Source organism: Chiloscyllium plagiosum, chromosome 28 (genome assembly GCF_004010195.1).
Source record: "Chiloscyllium plagiosum isolate BGI_BamShark_2017 chromosome 28, ASM401019v2, whole genome shotgun sequence".
Lineage (NCBI taxonomy): Eukaryota > Metazoa > Chordata > Chondrichthyes > Orectolobiformes > Hemiscylliidae > Chiloscyllium > Chiloscyllium plagiosum.
The window spans coordinates 26,277,861-26,297,988 of record NC_057737.1 but is presented as its reverse complement, the minus strand read 5'-3'; the positions used below and the strand labels follow the sequence as shown (position 1 = coordinate 26,297,988).

Sequence of the window (20,128 nt, the reverse complement as noted above, 5' to 3'; positions counted from 1 at the left end):
TGAATTAAACCATTTGTCCCCCTCTGCTGAATTTTAAATTTCTCTCAGTACGCAGGTTTGCTGCTTTCTCTGGCCAATTTATATATCTCCTCTTTGGCTTTAACACTATCCCTGATTTCCTTGTTAGTCATGTTTGAGCCACTTTCCCTGTTTTACTCTTAGGTTTAGGGTGAGAGGGGATGCACAATTGTTGAAGTTCATCCATATGTTCTTTAACTGTCTGCCATTGCCTATCCACTGTCAACCCCGTAAGTATTCTTGGCCAGCTTATCCTAATCAATGCATACCACCAAAGAACTCTCCAATTCTCCCAAATTAAAACATTTTTTTGCCAAGGATTCCAAGCACAGGGGAATTGCTCATCTGAATTTTTAATGTCCCGGGCAAGTCGTATGCTCCCAACTGGAATTTGGCAGTGTCTGGATATGTACCTCCAGTCCACAATGCAGAAAGGATACCCTAATCAATAAAATGTCCAGGACATAGCTTTTGAGTTTAAATGTTTGTGTATTTTTATTAACACTACATTACTTTGGTGGTAATTAAAGAAGGCAAGATGAAAATATATTCAATATCTGTCTAATTTATACAAGTTTCCTGCAATTTTTTACTAAAAGCCAAACCATTGTTAGCTTATGCAAAGAAACAGTTGTACTCCCATATTATAATGTAAAATAAAATATAGCAGAAATACATTTATGTAAGTGTGATATCTGGCAGAAACAAATGCACTTAACCACTTAGTACCTTCTCAGATATTAATCAAAAGCATTTAGTCATAGAGTCATAGAGATGTACAGTACGGAAACAGACTCTTCAGTCCAACTTGTCTATGCCAACCAGATATCCTAAATCAATCTAGCCCCATTTGCCAGCATTTGGCCCATATCCCTCTAAATCCTTCATGTTCATATACCCATCCAGTGCCTTTTAAATGTTGTAATTGTATCAGCCTCCACCACTTCCTTTTGCAGCCCACTCCAAACATGTACCACTCTCTGTGTGAAAAAGTTGCCCCTTATGTCCCTTTTATATCTTTCCCCTCTCACCCTAAACCTATGCCCTCTAATTATGGACTTCCCTACCCCAGGGAAAAGACCTTGTCTATTTACCCTATCCATGTCCCTCATGATTTTATAAACCTGAATAAGATCACCCATCAGCCTGATGCTCCAGGCACCTTTGCCCTTCCTTTTAAATTCTAAACCTAAACCCCTCACAGTTTGCAACAGCAAAACATTGACACACTTTGAACAATGTTACAGGAAGCCTACAGCATTTATAATATACATTGCATGTTACCAAGCTCTTTCAGTCTATTGGAAATGAGATTTTGCATAACAGGTTTCAAAGAATAATGCTGATCATGTCATGGGTACTTCAGCATCTCCAATGCATAAACCTTTATGAAAGATTTTCTGATTTTCATTGAGATGTTTTCACTTTTTATCCTTATATAACTGAATTACTTGATCTTGCCAAAAGGCTGACCTTGTTTACTTATTCCAGCTTCATTACATATGCTTTTGGATACTCAACACATGGTATGTTTGAGCTTGTGCTGGGAGATTTGCCAAACACTCTTAATTTGTTGCTTGATTTGAAATATTGAGAGCTTGAAAATATTGGTAGAAAAAGTGGCCTGATGATACCATGAGGCAAGAGTTTCCTATGGATTTCAGAACATTGCTGACAGGATCAATCAGTGTTGAGAAACTTATGTGAGGGAGAATTTAATGGCTGTTTTTGGGAGTCTCGACACAACTGCATAATCATCAGGCAGTTAGCTGTCCACTGTCGGGGCTTTCTATCCCAGTATGGGCAGAGATTCTGCCTCCAAGACATATAGGCCAATTAAAACCGTGTTAAATAGTCTGTGGGTATGGAATAATACTGTTGTTGGGTTGACTGTTCTTGGGTTGAGAATGAGGGAAAACATCTTACCTCTCCTTATTTCAATTATATAATCTTTCAGGAACTGCCCATCAGGGTAATGAAAGAAAAGGTGAGATAAAAATATGAAATAATAAAAGATAATTTAGGGGGAGCATTGCGACAGAGAAAAATCAAACATGGAAGAACTCTTTAAAAGACAATTGTAGCTTTAAGGACAAAGTTTCACCTTTTGAAATTCACGGCAGGATTTTTGATCATATTAAAGAACATTGAGGTTGAAGCTGTCGACATTTGCTATATATTAAAGTTAATAGAAATCAGTAAGATATTTTGAAGACTGCTCATTTGTTAGACTCTAAAATATTTGCATGTGTGTGCACTTTTCTGCCTCAATTGTCTTGCTGTTTATGACCAGTAAATGGAAATTAAAGTGAAAATTTACAAACTCAGAACATCTGGAATTTTTATAGACAGCTAATAAATCAGTTGCTTATAGTCATGGTCCATTTCCAGCACTGCTGATTTCTATTATGCACGATTTGGCTCTGAGACGTTTGTGAAAATGGAAACGTGATTTGAAAGCATGCTGAAATGTGGGAGCTGCTAAACAGCTTTACATAGAATGAATTAAGCCCATAGTGGGAATTCCAAATCCACCTGGAAGTCACAATGAGGTGCAGGGGGCATTTTGTAGGGCAGGAATAGTGCAGGGTTGGCACATTCTAGTGTGGGAAGGCTTGATGCTGGATTTCCTGCCTGGATGCCAATTGAGCCCCTTAAGTGGGAAGTTAGTGCTCACTGAAGGAGCTCATTCCACTTCACTGGTATTCAAACAACAATGGCAGGACAAAGGGAGGGAAATAATGAGCAAATCCTATTGGGTTTGCTTGTGGCTTTCCAAGTGGGGAGGCACTCAGTCTGAACAAGAGACCTAGCATCATTAAGAAAGTCTCAACATACTTTGCTTTCATCTGAATCCTCGCTGACATCCTTCCTTGATAGCCACTTTGCAATCCCATCCCACTGTTACCTTTCTCCAGGAATTCCTGGTGAAGGCCGAAGACAATTATCAACTGCAATGGTAATTGCTAATGGAAAGATGCCAGCCTCTGATTGTTTGTTCAGAGAGGGGTGGGATGACCACACTCATGGGGACGGGAAATGCAGCAATTCAGTATTCCCATGGAGATGGATGCCTAGGGGCGGCACGGTGGCACAGTGGTTAGCACTGTTGCCTCACAGTGCCAGAGATCCAGGTTCAATTCCCACCTCAGGCGACTGACTGTGTGGAGTTTGCACGTTCTCCCCGTGTCTGCGTGGGTTTCCTCCGGGTGCTCCGGTTTCCTCCCACAGTCCAAAGATGTGCAGGTCAGGTGAATTGGCCATGCTAAATTGTCCGTAGTGTTAGGTATAGGGGTAAATGTAGGGGTATGGGTGGGTTGTGCTTCGGCGGGTCGGTGTGGACTTGTTGGGCCGAAGGGCCTGTTTCCACACTGTAATGTAATCTAATCTAACCTAATCTAGGTGGTACTATTCGCGTCACTGATGAGGGAGCTGAGCCCCTCAGGCTCCCTGAAAGTGGATCAGTTGGTCTCCCACTAGGCTTGGTGGTGAACATTGAAACTTCTCCCATTAAGTTTTATCCCACATGTTGTTTTCAGAGTTAGAAGAAGGGTAATAATTAAAGGAGGATCTTTAGACATAATTCAGTCCCATTTTAAGTTCACTTCCTTCAATATTCCATTCAAAACCCCTCTCTCTACATTTATAATGATAACTGACAATGTAAACAGCTAATTCTATCTTCTGCCTGTGGTGGCACTGCAGCATCAGTAAACTGAAAAGTTCAACTACAGATTTACATAGGTAGTTTTAAAAATAAATACAGGACTTCATAATCGAAAATATTAAAGAGACCAACATTCAGACATAAGTTTTTAACACAGTGCATGTTTAGATATATTTTTATTTAAACGTTTCAAATAGCATTTGAAATAACTCCACAGAGGCTGGTATCCAATCACCAAGTCACTCTTCATTTACATGTGCACAGTATTTGACATGGGTCCGGCTTCCTCAGAGCTAGCTCTCAGAGTGAACAGAACCTCAGATACACCTGTTTCATTTTTTCTTTAGTTCTCCTCTCCTTATTAACACAAAAGTGGAGAGTCCTTCACACACTGATCGAGTTCCCTGAGAGGCAGATCTCAGAGAGAACAGAGTCTCAGACACTCTTGTTTCTACCTGTCAGCCAGGGCTCTCTGATTGGACCAGATTAACAGCCCTTTGCTGACCTCATTATAACCAACTGATCTACGTTGCTGACCTCATTATAATCCCTAAACCCTACCTCACCAGGTCCAGAGACATAGCCCTATTCTTTTACTTGTAGCCTGTCTTGGGGCAATTTTGCTTCTCCGACTCAACCCCGGATCCAGGCAGCATGTACCCACCTGTTGCACCCACAGTGTGTCAGAAGAACTTCATCCTTTTCTTCAGGCAGTAAAGGCATCAAAGGTGGTGGTATCTGCCGTGTCCATTTCAGACTCCGAAGTTTCTTTGGCGCTATACGGAGGGGGAGAACCCACGGGTTCCGACAGCGTTTCTGGCCATTGTGTGGGGCCAGTTGTGTTTAACTCCTGCCCCGTTTGAGAGGTTGTAGCTTTTCGTATGGTCCACGTGCTTGTTCAGGACCTTTGCACCCACCCGAACTTTGTATGTCACTGGACCTGACCTGGTGGTGACCATGTCTCTCACCCATGCAGGGCCATTTCTGTGGTTTCACCATTAAACCTTATCTCCTGAAGTAACTGTCTCTCTCGCTTAGTGGAGTCATGCGTCCAGCATTAGCATTCGTGATGCCATTTCACCCTCTCCCCGCCCCAACTCTGCACATGTATGAGGGGTGGTCCCATAATCAAAAAGCAAGTGGGACAGTTTGGTATCTAATGAATCCGTAATCTGCTTCTTTAAGTCTGCCTTCAAGGTTTGGACTGCTCTTTCTGCCAGACCATTGGACAATGGATGGTATGGAGCTGTCCTTATATGGCAAATATGGTTAATCAACTTTAGGAAATATTCCAATTCCCTGCTGGAAAACGATGGCCTGTTGTCTGTGACCAACAATCCTGGCAGCCCATGTATTGCAAAAGATGCTCACAGCTTTTCTATCATTATCCCGTGTTTGACAAATCAACTCTATGCATGTCCAACCACTTTCATTTCACTCTGGCAGCCATTTTCTAATCAAAAAAATGCTGAACCAATTAGGTGAATTTTTCTCAACCAATTTTGCCCCATCAGGCTTGGGCCCGAGCCTTTTACTATAATCAGTGGTAAGTAAACCAGCTGCTTCTCATACAAGCTCAGAACCAAAGTTGTACGCTTAATCTGTAAAGGTTCCCAGTACAAGTTCTCAGACTAGCTGAGGTCTTGTGCAAACTTAAGGGTTGGAGTCCAATACTGGTGCTGTGATCACTAATACAGCTGCTCTGATATCGACCTCCATTAGAACCTGTGACCATTTAGCCAGAAGTTTATTTTGATTGGTTTTGATTTGGATGTTGCTAAGTAATTTAACTGCTTCAACCAAAGATGTATGCCAGCTTTCTAGGGTGTGCAATCACCTGGATACTGGCCTATGAGCTCTCTGGTCGAATTCAAACCCTAATGAGATTCGGTTGCTGCCTCTAGTCAGCACACCGGCAGCAACTCCAATATCTTGCTGGCCCAGATCCTGAAGTAAATGTGAATATAGGAGGTATGGTTAGTAAGTTTGCAGATGACATCAAAATTGGTGGAGTGGTGGACAGTGAAGGTGGTTATCTGGACCTTAATCAGATGAACCAGTGGGCCTAGGAGTGGCAGATGAAATTTAATTCAGATAAAGGTTGCACTTTGGGAAGGCAAGTCAAGGCAGGAGTTATAAACTTAATGGTAAGGTCCTGGGAAGTGTTGCCAAACAAACAGACCTTAGGGTGCAGGCTTACAGTTTCTTGAAAGTGGACTCGCAGGTAGATGGGTAGTGAAGGCGGCATTTGGTAATCTTGCTTTTATTGATCAGTGCATTGAGTGTGGGAGTAGGGATGTCATGCGGTGGCTGTACAGACATTGGTTAGGCCACTTTTGGAATACTACATTCAGTTCTGTTCCCCCTGTTATTGGAAAGATGCTGGAAAACTTCAAAGGGTTCAGAAAAGAAAATGCTGGGGTGAAGGTTTGAGCTATAAGAAGAGGCGGAATAAGCTGGGGCTACTTCCCAGCTGGGGTATGGATAGGGTGAACAGCCATGGTCTTTTTTCCAGGGTCAGGGAGTCCAAAACAAGAGAGCATAGGTTTAAGGTGAGAGGGTAAAGATTTAAAAGGGACCTAAGGGTCAATGTTTTCATGTAGAGGGTGGTGCATGTATGAAATGAGCTGTCAGAGTATGGATAGGGTGAATAGCCATGGTCTTTTCTCCAGGGTCAGGGAGTCCAAAACAAGAGAGCATAGCTTTAAGGTGAGAGGGTAAAGATTTAAAAGGGACCTAAGGGTCAATGTTTTCATGTAGAGGGTGGTGCATGAATGAAATGAGCTGTCAGAGGAGGTGGTAAAGGCTGGTACAATTACAACATTTAAAAGGTATCTGGATGAGTACATGCATAGGAAGAGTTTAGAGGGATAAAGGCCAAATGCTGGCAAATGGGACTAGATTAATTTAAGATATTTGGTCAGCATGGAAAAGTTAGACCATAGGGTCAGCTTCCGTGTTGGACATCTTTATGACTCTAAAATGTTAACCGTTTGGCCGAGGCATGACTTTGTGTAGGGGTTTTGCTGTGGGCTGATCTACAATCCCTCTGTTCTGGATGTGTCCTGAGTGAGGCGATGCAATTCCTTCACTGAAGTGGTGTGCCCCCAAACTCAGTTGGACTGGCAAGGGTGTCCACTTCCATCGGAATACTCTGTAACTCATACACTCCACTTGCTGCATTTTCTAATGATAAAGCCAGTTGTAGTAACTGTTAAAAGTCCAGTGGGCTTCAGCTAGTAGGCACATTTGCATAGTAACATCACTAATTCCACATACTAAACAAGCAGTCTCTCAGCATCTCATTAAAGGTTAAACCAAAATCACATACCTCTGCTGGTCATCTTAACCTCATCAAAAATCCTGACACGGATTCCCCAGTTCTCAAACTGGTGAGTAAAACTGATAGCATCTTAGAATTAAAGGAGGCTTGGGGTCATAATATTCCTTAACTAAATCCATCAACGTTTGAAAGGTTTTACTGTCTGGTGCCTTAGGAAATGTTAGACTTCTAATAATCAAAAAGGTTGTGGGTCCACACGCTGTCAGGAGAATTATCTGTTGCTTTTCGTCAGCCCCAATGCCATTTGCTTGAAAAAGTAATGCATTCGTTCCACATTCTGGGCCCAGTCTTTGATGGCAGGATCAAACATGTCAAGATTCCCAAATTATGGCATGATACCAGAAATGCTTATGCTAACACAAAGACGACTGATGTGAGCAGATTTCTTCATAAGCGTATTTTTTTTCTCTCATCACCACTGAAGTAACTCCAGAGACGGCAGTATCCTGTCACCAAGTCACCCTTTATTTGCATGTGTGTAGTCCTTGAAACTGATCCAGCTCCCTCTTAGTCAAGACTAGAGTAGTGCTGGAAAAGCACAGCAGGTCAGGCAGCATCCGAGGAGCAGGAAATCGACGTTTCAGGCAAAAGACCTTCATCAGGAATCCTGATGATGGGCTTTTGCTCGAAGGATCGATTTTCCTGCTCTTCGGATGCTGCCTGACCTGCTGTGCTTTTCCAGCACCATTCTAATCTTGACTCTAATCTCCAGCGTCTGCAGTCCCCACTTTCGCCTAGCTCCATCAGAATCAGATCACAGAGTGAACAGAACCTCTGATACTCCTGTTTATATCTGTCAGCCAGGGCTCCCTAATTGGACCAGGTTAATAGCCTCAATTCTATGAGGTCCATCTGGCTGATCTTGTTACAATCATGACAGTGTTAATGAAATAATCAATTAATGAATCTGCCTGTTCATTTATTTGAGAATCAGTAACAGATTAATTCTTCTCTTGCATCAGGGCAATGAACTCCAATTAAAAACAAGCCCAGGGGCTTGATACTGTCAGACATTTTTAGTTCAAACTAAATAACTCTGCATTAGTTTAGCACAAATAATGTGAATGTGAAGCAGTTGCAGAAGAACATATTAAAAAAGAGTAGGGGGTAGTTGGTCAGGGGGCTGGGGGAGTGGAGTCAGTCGGGTGGAAGAGATTGTCAGCTGGGGACTGGGAGTGGATATTACTGAAGGGCAGAGGTAAAATAGGTTTTTAGATTAGATTACAGTGTGGAAACAGGCCCTTCGGCCCAACAAGTCCACACCGACCCGCCGAAGCGAAACCCACCCATACCCCTACATTTACCCCTTACCTAACACTACGGGCAATTTAGTATGGCCGATTCACCTGACCTGCACATCTTTGGACTGTGGGAGGAAACCGGAGCACCCGGAGGAAACCCACGCAGACACGGGGAGAACGTGCAAACTCCACACAGTCAGTCGCCTGAGTCCGGAATTGAACCCGGGTCTCTGGCGCTGTGAGGCAGCAGTGCTAACCACTGTGCCACCGTGCCGCCCACTAATTGGTTAGGGGGCAGCGAGGAGCCAGGTAGTGATCTTACTGATTGAGAAATATTTTGGAGCATTGTGCAAGAGATTGATGAATAAATGCACATTTTCTCTTTCCCTCATCGTGACTTTCGAATCTGTTCATTAGTCAGGAGGCTATAACAGTGCATTGCATCTCTTAATATCGTCGTTTTTCAAATTTCTCCCTCCAGCAAGGTTAAACTAATAGTCATGAAGAGAACACACAGTTCCACAAATCATTAAGCAAATGAAATAAATCAAATCCGTTATATTTCCAGTCAACATGCCCCATTTATTTCATGAGTTTCTCTCCAATCACAATGCATTCCTACACTTTTTTTCCTGAATGTTTAAATGACCTCTCTATTTTTCCCTTTATCACAAACCTTGCATTTTTCTTTCCATCTACGTAAAGTGATTGACTAATACATTACAAGTGATGGGGACTTGATTTTTGGCTGATTTGCTGATACATGCACTTTCTAGGGAGGTTCTGACATTCTTTTGACTCTAACCTACTTGTAAGTTGTGGAGTAAAAATTGAAAATGTATGTGCTCTAAAAAAATTAATACAAATCTATCTCCTAATCAGGATTTCCAGGTGTGCTTATCTAATGGGATCATCAATCATTTTGACTCTCTGTGCCCTTTAGAAGAACATTTTGTCCCTTATTTCTAGACCAGTCTGAGAGAGACAGAGGCTAGAAAGGTTATACCCGCACCATTGATTTTTCCACCTTCTGATGCTACCTAGATTGCTGTGTTCTTCCAGCCGCCTATTTTGGATTCCAGCATCTGCAGTTTTTTTGCCTCTTTGCTTTCTTTGGCAGCAAGAGAAGTGTGGCAATTGGTTATGAGGAGACGTTATGGACACACCTCTTTCACCCTTGCTTTTATGGTCACCAGGACCAACCCACCACAGCCAAACATCACCACCACGCTCTCCACCCCTTCCAGCCCCAACCCCCCCAACCTGAGTCCCAGGTCAAAGTATCATTGTTTTAGTTTATAAAAGTTCGTAAAACATGTTTGTGCACCAGTGTATTATTTCCAAGCGATTTCAATTTGACGGCTAGATAATATTTGCTTGTTCCTCTTCAAAAAAACGTCAGCGGTAGTTACAACTGGACAAGTGTCCAAGAAGTTAGAAAGAAATAGTTATAAACTGTTCAATACAATACAGTCAGATGTATGTTAAGTGTTGAATATCACATGCTGGTATGGGTATGTTTTGGGCAGGGATCTTGTAATGAAGGGTGGCCAGCCCACCACATTCTCACCCTCTTAGAGGGTGAGCAGGCCTCAAAGTAGGCAACCTGGCCACTGTACATAAATAAATGATGGCACGGTGGCTCAGTGGTTAGCACTGCTGCTTCACAGCGCCAGAGACCCGGTTTGATTCCAGCCTTGAGCAACTGCCCGCGTGGAGTTTGCACATTCGCGTCGTATCTGCGTGGGTTTCCTTCGGATGTTCCGATTTCCTCCCGCACGCCAGATGAATTGGCCACACTAAATTGCCCGTAGTGTTAGGTGCATTAGTCAGGGGGAAATGGGTCTGGGTGGGTACACTTCGGTGGGTCGATGTGGACTTGATGGCCAAAGGGCCTGTTTCCACACTGTAGGGAATCTAATTTAAAAAAACAAAACAAAAAAAAGTTAAGGGTCAATGCAGCTCGTTAGAAGCTCAATTCGTTACTTTGTCCTCAGCTCCAGGTGCCTTCCTGCATGGGCATACCTGTATCAGAGAATCCCTGCAACATGGAAGCAGGCCATTCAGCCCATTGAGTCCATACTGACCCTCAATAGAGCATCCCATCCAGAGCCACCTGTAACCTTGCATTTACCATGCTTATCCACATAACCTGTGATTCCCTGGACAATTCACCTGACCTGCACATCTGGATGGTGGGAGGAAAGTACAGCATGCAGAGGAAACCCACACACACGCGCAAAGAATGTGCAAACTCCACACAGACAATCACCTGAGGGTAGAATCGAGCCTGAGTCCTTGGCACTGTGAGGCAGCAGTGCTTACCACTGAGCCACCATGCCACCCATGTGCTGTAGGTGTGGTAGTGCTCACTCTGGAACTCTTGGAAGACATCAATAAACTTTGGAGATAAGACGATGACACTGATTCTGTACTTCATGCCTGCACTGAGCAAAGTTCTGCATCAGTAGTTCAGTCGCATAATTTCTGTGCTGTAGGATATACAAGCAACCTCTCAGTGAATACTGGGTAACGCAGTAATTGACCAGAGGATGTAGATGAGGTTATAAACAGTGAAATTTCATCCAAAACTATTACATTTGATTATAATTGTAGCATTGGAACTGATATGCCACAGTTATAATCAATTGTAATAGTTTTGGATGAAATGTCACTGCTTATAACCTCATCTACATCCTCTGGTCAATTACTGCATTACCCAGTATTCACTGAGAGGTTGCTTGTATATTCTACAGCACAGAAATTATGCGACTGAACTACTGATGCAGAACTTTGCTCAGTGCAGGCATGAGGCACAGAATCAGTGTCATTGTTTTATCTCCAAAGTTTATTGATGTCTTGCAAGGTTCCACATGAGCAACAATGCCTTGTATTTTCTGTTTTTATTTCATTGCAGGAGTTTTATAGTTGGGTTCAGTAATAAATAATGTTTTTTGGACAGATTATTTCCAAGGCTTTATAATGGGTCAAACACCTCTGTTGGCTACAAGCTGAGAAGAGAATATTTTATTCTAAATGAATAATATTGCTCAATGGAATTATTGCAATTCTCTTCTGTCGATTAAGCTGCCACCGTTAATGAATTTGCTCTGTGACTGATAATTAGCTCTGACAGTGGAGTTGGCACAGTGCAATTATAACTTCTACATTAGATCAATTTTACATTCAAAATGTAAACCCAAAGGTCAAATGTTTTCACCTTTTATGCGAGGTAATGATCCTCATTTCCTAGCTGGGGAGGATGCAATCTTCTTGATGGTCAAGGCTGGAATTGTACTGTCAAAACATTTGTACGAAAGGATGCTAATAACATGGGAATTTATTGTCTTAAGCGCGGATGCCTAATTCAAATTCTTAACAAGAAAATTATTCTAAGGCGTAATCCCTACCAAAATGATACATATTGAAGAAGCTGCAAAAGTAGGTTGTTTTTGGACAAGAGGAAAGTGAAGGGATTTGGGAATATTAAGGCTAAAGAGACAGATGTATGGAGGGAAGGTGAGTCTTGATGAAAACACCAATTAAGATATTGACCAAGTGATAATAGATACCGAGACTCAGGCAAAAGACTGCAGGGCTCAATATATTTGCCCACATATTCTGCTAACAACAATGGTAAGATGACTAACACTCACTATGTTATGAGATGAATCTAAACGAAAGTACTAGCATCTACACGCCTGTTCACAGTTAAATGTGGATGGTCAAAAGCTCTCAAAGATACCCCACTCTCCCACAGCATGCAATTCTGAGTGCGCTCACTGATAGACCAGTTACTGGAGTCATTATGACACATGGACTTCCACGCTCAAGCACTCGTTCCACTGAAAAAGGCTAGCGCTGGTGTTTTTAGAAGTGAATCTTTAAATCTGGCAAGTGAGTTTTGCTAAACAGCTTTGTGGCCTTGAAAAAATATTTTCAGCTGAGTGGAGTGCCATTCACTTAGAAGAAATTTCACTTTGCAAATTTTAAATAATAAGTTTGTTTTTACTTTTGTCTGTTGCCCTTTACCTCTATCTCTCTTAATCACATCTATGTTTCCTATCCTTTAGTTCACTTTCCAATCATCAATTAAATGTAATTTTTATTGACTGCCCTGAAGCTTCTGGTTTAGACTCTGCATGTCTCATAAGGAATCTCTAATCTGATACATTTAAAACTTCACTATTTCTTGCTGAATTCATAGACACCATAAAGTTCTCATAAAGGACTACATGTTGGAACAGAGTTTATGTGTAAAGCCATTCATAGATTTGTGGGCAGCTATCAGCAAGACAAATAGCGAGATACCATGCACAGAATTATTTCTTTCACTTTAATACTCATTCACTTTGTGCCCAGAGTAACTCATCTTCCTACAGCTCAATATCAGATATTATTGAAAGGTGATTGCTTACCTCCATTAAATTAAAGGGTAAAATGAATTACAAACAATAAGTACAAATATGTACATATACTGTATATAGAAACAATATGTGCTGCAATTCATTTTAGCACAATTTTCCAAAGATATACATCACACATATAGGAAAGATATATTCTATGGTGAACAGACTAAATGTGCCGGGAAATTGAGTTTTATAGCCTCAATTATGGCTTTTTTAGAAGTCCGTCAATATATTTGGAGCTCAATATCTACAATAGCTTAACAAAACTAACTATGCAATTGTCAAACAATTGTTGGGACAATAAGAGAACGTCTGAAGGCTGAACACTACAAGAAACATGTTGATAAACTACTGAATTAATTCAAAGCATGTTACTTTATTTTATTTCAAAGCCACTGTCTCTCCAGGTAAGGGAACAAATCCAACTTTTTATCTTATGGTTCCCATTGGATTTAGAACCAGATATCCCAGTGACCGAGTCACAGTGCATGACTGAAGTTACTCCTCAAGTACGTTAGTTGTAAGTGGTTACAATAGTTTTTCATGCATCTGGAGAAATGTCAGTAATGTACTGTCGATGGTAAAGTTTTCTTAGTGCTTCATTTTTCGAACTTAAACATGTTCTTAATGATACACAGCGGCAATTTTTCCAATGAAGCAAGAAAGATTCTAATTGGTCTAATATCAACAAACTTGTAAAATCTTTTGAAATAACCCGTGACCGGCACTACAATATGTACACACAAACTTTTTTGTCAATTGAGCTACAGTTTCTCAATAGAATTTTCCCAGGGTCAGAAACTCCTAACATGTTCTCTCATCTGTTACTTACATTTTTACGTAAGGATCAGAGTATCCATTTGCATCCATAGCTGCTAAATGTGCACATCTTGCAATTCCAACTACAAGCCCTGTTTTCTGTGAGCTGTACTTTAAAGAGATGAGAATCCGACCACGCTCCTCCAGTGACTTGTCCTCTGTTTTGTCTATCTGAAACGAGTTACAGTATTAAATTTATTACTTACTGAAAAATCATAGACATACCAGGATTAACAGAAAAACAGGATACAGAGGCTTACTAATCTGAATTTTTGTTCAAATAATCAACACATTGCATCTAGCCATAACTTGTTATTAAATTGACAGAGGCACAGCCTTTTATACTGAAACGGTAACTACAGTCTAATGTTTCTCTCCCCTTATACCCTGAATTTAAGCTCAGTTTGTGGTCTTTATGCTGTTATCACAGACATTGCATCTTCCAGATAGGAGAGAATGAAGGCAAACAGTTTGCCCACACAATGCTTGCTGACTTATTCTTGCAAATGCACACAAGCAAGACCAGCTGAAAATAATTTTGGATCTTTGCACAATCACTAACATTTTGTTTCGGAGACATACAATCAGAATCAAAATACCCAGCACTGTAGTGGCCCAGCAGGTAAGAGAAGGAACAGTGGAGATTTTTCTTTATATACACAATGTTCGACAGTTTGAATGCTGACCACATCAACATCAATTTTATTTATTTTCTCATTCAGCAGAAAGTAACTGTTCTCGCAACTTGAGATCATTAAGCTTTTTGACTTGAGCAGATGAAACCTCTGAGATGGAGGAGTGGCGCTATCAGTCAAGTACCCTGAAAATAGTAATGTCAGAACATTTCGCTATCCTGTCACACCCTAAACAGGATTTACAAAAAGAATGAATGGAGTAAATGACACTTAATGATGTGCAACTGATTGCTGCACAAAGGTTAGGAATCCTAATGGGGTACACAGCGGGGAATTGAGATGATGGAACCATTTTGATTGTGCTGTTACCAGAAAACCAGCTCTGTTGGCTCAAGCCTCTGGGGGAGAAACAGGAGAGCACAATAAAGGAAGAGTGCTTGCTGCATTGCTGCAGTTTTCCCTCAATTATTTTGAAATCAAAACAAAAATTATCATACAGAACATAGCACGGTGTTTTGCTGGTGGCATTGAAGAGAGTTTCAAATAACTTTGTTGGGATGTGGGAACAAGGGGATAATATTAAGGATGAATATCAACGTGCAAAGAATATTGAGAGGTATTATCAGAGGATTAGATAGGGTAGACAGCGAAAGTCTTTTTCCTAGGATGATGACGTCAGCTTGTACGAGGGGGCATATTTACAAATTGAGGGGTGATAGATTTAAGACAGATGTCAGAGGCAGGTTCTTTACGCAGAGAGTGGTAAGGGCGTGGAATGCCCTACCTGCTAATGTAGTCAACTCAGCCACATTAGGGAGATTTAAACAATCCTTAGATAAGCACACGGATGATTTTGGGACTGTGTAGGGGGACGAGCTGAGAATAGTTCACAGATCAACTCAACATTGAGGGCCGAAGGGCCTGTTCTGCATTGTATTGTTCTATGTTCTATAGTTACATGTCCACATTCCAGTACATATTTCATGCCTAACTCAGGCACACCTACATGCATATTTACACCCTCTCTCCTTGCAAAAGAAGAAGTGATCACCACACAAAACTGACCTAAATGAGAAATAAAATTAACATAGTTATGAAAAGAAGAAGTATATTTGACCATCATGTTACAAACTTCATCTTCATATTCAAAATACACCACGAGATTCATTCAGCAGTCGTGTGTGGGTGAAACTGATCTCTGTCAAAAATGCAAAAATAGGCCCTGAAATATTGGCACTCTGTTACACCACACCTAATTTTATTTTCCATTGAAATCTGGGTTGTATAAGACAAGTTGTCAGTTTGTTATCATGTACCTTTACCAAATACTAAATCCACTCTCAACTCATTGAAGTAGTCCCAAAATTCTTCTGATCTGAAGATGAATAAATCCTACTTGGAGATGAAACTGGAAAGGGACTCAATAATGTTAAATTTTAACCATTTTTGCTCCCATCAGAATTTACTTCAAAATTGGAACTGGTTGCTAAAGTTGTCTCGCCATAGCTACATCTGTGGCTTTGGACTTGTGCTGACAAGCAGTGCAAAGGCTTGAATCTCTTAAACATCCAAATTACTTCACAGACCTCTTGCTTTATAGAAAAATGGTGCATCTTCACAGAATGCCTTATTTCTTTTGACATTTCATGAGCTTATGGTGAATTTTAACTATCGGAGGGATGACTGGCAGGGGCACCACGAGCAAACTACCGTTTGTTGTTGTTTTTGCAATAGGCTTGGTCCATTTTGAGGAGCAGGCCTCAGTACTATGCAATGTCAGGCAATAGGCAATGTCAGGTAAGTGGCCTACCTCTGCTGCTGCTTGTTGGATCTGGACCATTGTCATATCAAGCTGCCCATCAATCACAGACTTGATGTGGGGAAGTTTCCTACTCCTGTTAGCCCTACAGAAATAATTTCCAACTGAACAATGCTGGCCATCTTTGGCTCTATTACCAGGTAAAATTTCCATATTACAAAAGCCTGTTGACTGTTAGGGTGCAGGCATCCTATCCTTGTTGCTGTCACCTTTCAGGACAACACAGTCAGTTAGGGAGCTGGTAAGCCTTCCTCTGCTGGCAGAAACTGGGCAGTGCATTGACATAAATGTTCCTGAAACTAACAGCTAATGAAAAGTGAACACCCGATGCAACATACAGTAATCTTGCTGATTAGTTCCTTTAACACATGGAAGAATTCCTGCCTAACAGTTCCATTTCACTTCGTATAAACCATTCTTCTCTGCGTTAGAGTCGGAGATGATCGATCGCCTCAGCGGGTGAAGTATTTGTTGTGGGCTCTACTGAGAGACTTGAAAGAGATAAACCACAAAAGCGACAGTGACATCTGAGGATGTACTTGTCACATGCAACTAGTTCATTAAGTGTCAAACAGTTTTCAGCTCATTGATGTTGGATTGAATGCAGTGAAATGGCTAGGAACATTAAAGTGGGGTTGGAATTAATTGTGCACAAAACATTTGAATGAAGCAAATGGAACAACAAATATGAAGAATAACACCACTGTAAGAAACAGCACTCTCCTCTTAGATGAATTTGAAAGCAGAAACTCAAACTTATCCTTTACATTAAAATAGTTGAAAAAGCCCTTTAAACTTAAATTGAAAGTTTTGTATTGTTGCAGCCTATTTTCTGATACTTGTTTGTAAGTGATCCCATAGAAAATAGTAAGCTAATTCCTTCTCTTATTTTCGATTGCATTTAATCTACAAACGTAGCATCAGCAAAAACAAAAATTGGCATTTAGCATTGGTGTAAATTCAACCCAATTCCAGTCATGTTTAGGCCAGTCACTGGAGTGAAGAGGACTCTTAATCCATGTCATTTGAGAACCTGTTCACACCTTGACAACTAATTTACACAATACAAGCAAGAGCAAAACTGAAATTGCTTCATATCAATGTTATGATTATAATGGGCTTTCATTGCAAAATTGATGCCAATTGATTTAATAACTGTCATGCTTCATTTGCTATATTGAAATAATCACCAATATTGTTCATTATTCCAGGGTCAACCTGCAATGTGAAATTGATCCTCAGCTTCGCTTCAAGACAAATCCTCTTCTTCAACCCATCTTCACTGCTTTTTCCATCCTGACCTCAAGCAAAATGGGAGAAACTCTTAAAAAGGTTTGTCAGATTGAGACTATTCAAATTCCTTTAATCCTGGAAGCTAACCAAAGCAGGCTTAGGATCTTAGAATCCCTACAGTGCAGAAAGAGGCCACTTGGCTATCAAGTCTGTACCAACCCTCCAAAAAGCATCTCAGCTAGTCCCAGCTTCCCCCCCCCGCCGCCAATATCCCGGTAACCCCACATTTCCCATGGCTAAGCCATCTAGCCAGCACAATCCTGGACACTATGGGCAATTTAACATGGCCACTCTATCTAGCCTACACATCTTTGGACGATGGAAGGAAACTGGAGCACCCAACAGAAACACATGCAGAGAATGGGGAGAACATGCGAGCTCCACCCAGACAGTCACCCAAGGTTAGAATTGAACCTGGGTTCCTGGTGCTGTGAGGCAGCAGTGCTAACCACTGAGCCACTGTGTAAAGGCTTCCCACTACCCTTGCTGCATGTTTGTATCTTTCCCCAGCTTCTCTCCTATCTCTCCGTACACCAGCTCTGAGCAGACCTTGTCTCAGAAACTCACCTCACTTGTATTCCCACTAAGCTAGTCATCAACCAACATTCCTTCCAGTTAATTGACATTGTTAACAGGCGCTGTCCTCAAATTATCCCTCATCATCACCCTCCTTAAAAATAAATACCCTGTCACCCTTTCTCATTGAAAGTGACAGCCTCCACTTTCAGCCTCTTTTATATCTCCAAACCCTTTGAAGGTGACGCCTCCTTCAAAATCTGTGCCCGATGTTCTCGCAATTCAACATTTGAATTCTCCAATCACACTTCTGGCCTGAAACAACACTGACATTGTCTTTATCAAAGTTACAAATTATATCAATTGTGATAAGCTATCCCCACCTCTTCCTTCTTAAACAGTTTGCAACCTCTGACACAGTTCACCATACCATTTTTATCCATGATTCTCCTCCATTGTTGAGCTATGTGGGTCAGCCTCCACCTGACTCCATTATTGTCACTCCATCCATAGCCAGGGAATCACCTAGACCAGCTCCTCTTCTTATTACTTCATTATTAACTCTGGACTCCCCCAGTAGGATATTTAATTGTATGCTCGCCTCCTCCACCCCATTTTTATTGCCATGGTACCTGTCAGTGAGATCATCCAAAAAGATGTCAAGCTCCACATAAACACTGATAACACCAAACTCCACCTTACTCACTTATCTCTCAAACTTTCAATTTATCAGACAACTTGGCCAAGATAGCAGAAAGTTCCTTCCACCAAATATTGGGAAAAACACAACCACGTGCCCGATGCCCATCACAAACTTTATTCCCTGACTCCATCTCTCTCTCTGAAGTCATTGTCTGTGCTTAAGCCAGATTGTTCACAACCTATTTGATCATCCATTGAGCTTTTGACGGACTTAGTTTCTCCATTGTCAAATGTGCACCTTTGTAACATTGCTCCATTCTGATCCTACCGCAGCACATCTACTGTTGATACTTCCAATGTTCTTCTGGCCAAGATCACCAATCCACCACACCATCTTGTAGCTGATCAAAATAGCTCATGTAAAGTCCCATTCGTCTGTTACATTTATGCTTGCTCACCTATATTTTTATGGCCAGCATTGCGCGGGGCAATCTAGAGTCAGAGGATGTATAGTCAGTGTGGATAGAGCTGCGAAATACTAAGGGTAAAAAGACCCTCTTGGGAGTCATCTACAGGCCCCCAAACAGTAGTCTGGATGTCGGATGTAAGTTGAATCAGGAGCTGAAATTGGCCTGTCGCAAAGATGTTACTACAGTTGTTTTGGGGGATTTCAACATGCAGGTAGACTGAGAGAATCAGGATGGTATTGGACCTCAAGAAAGAGACTTTGTGGAGTGCATCAGAGATGGAATCTTAGAGCAGCTGGTGCTGGAGCCGACCAGGGAGAAGGCAATTCTGGATCTGGTATTGTGTAATGAACCAGAATTGGTCTAGACCTCGAAGTGAAGGAGCCATTGGGAAGTAGTGACCATAATACATTAAGCTTCAATCTGCAATTTGAGAGGGAGGGGGTACAGTCGGAAGTGACAGTATTTCTGTTGAATAAAGGGAACTATGGAGCTATGAGGGAGGAGCTAGCCAAAGTTCAATGGTGCAATACCTTAGCAGGGATGACAGTGGAGGAACAATGGTGGATATTTCTGTGTATAATGCAGAAGTTGCAGGATCAGTTCATTCCTAAAAGGAAGAAAGATCCCAGGAGGAGGCATAGGCGGCTGTGGCTGACAAGGGAAGTTAAGAAACATATAAAGTTAAAAGAGAAAAAGTATAACATAGCAAAGATAAGTGGGAAAACGGAGGACTGGGAAGCTTTTAAAGAGCAACAGAGGATTACTAAGAAGGAAATACGCAGAGGAAATATGAGGTACGAAGGTAAACTGGCCAATAATATAAAGGAGGATAGTAAAAGCTTTTTTAAGTATGTGCAAGGCAAAAAAATGGTTAGGACTAAACTTGGGCCCTTGAAGACAGAAACAGGGGAATATATTACGGGGAACAAAGAAATGGCAGAAGAATTAAATGGGTACTTCAGATCTGTGTTCACTGGGGAAGACACAAGCAATCTCCCTGAGGTAACAGTGGCTGAAGGACCTGAACTTAAGGGAATTTATATTTGCCAGGATTTGGTGTTGGAGAAACTGTTAGGTCTGAAGGTTGATAAGCCCCCGGGGCCTGATGGTCTGCATCCCAGGGTACTGAAGAAGGTGGCTCGGGAAATCGTGGATGCATTGGTGATTATTTTCCAGAGTTCAATAGATTCAGGGTCGGTTCCTGAGGATTGGAGGGTGGCAAATGTTATACCACTTTTTAAGAAAGGTCGGAGAGA

The 20,128-nt window shown here is 41.5% G+C and overlaps 1 protein-coding gene across 2 annotated transcripts in view; it reads right to left on the bottom strand.

Moving 5' to 3' along the window:
* The window catches only part of LOC122564061 (double C2-like domain-containing protein beta), a 282,383-nt gene that overhangs the window by 54,727 nt on the left and 207,528 nt on the right, over positions 1–20,128 (bottom strand). For both annotated transcript variants that reach the window (XM_043718544.1, XM_043718545.1), the window contains one exon: positions 13,511–13,668. In XM_043718544.1, the coding sequence (XP_043574479.1) occupies positions 13,511–13,668 (158 nt within the window). The remainder of the gene's footprint in view (positions 1–13,510; positions 13,669–20,128) is intronic.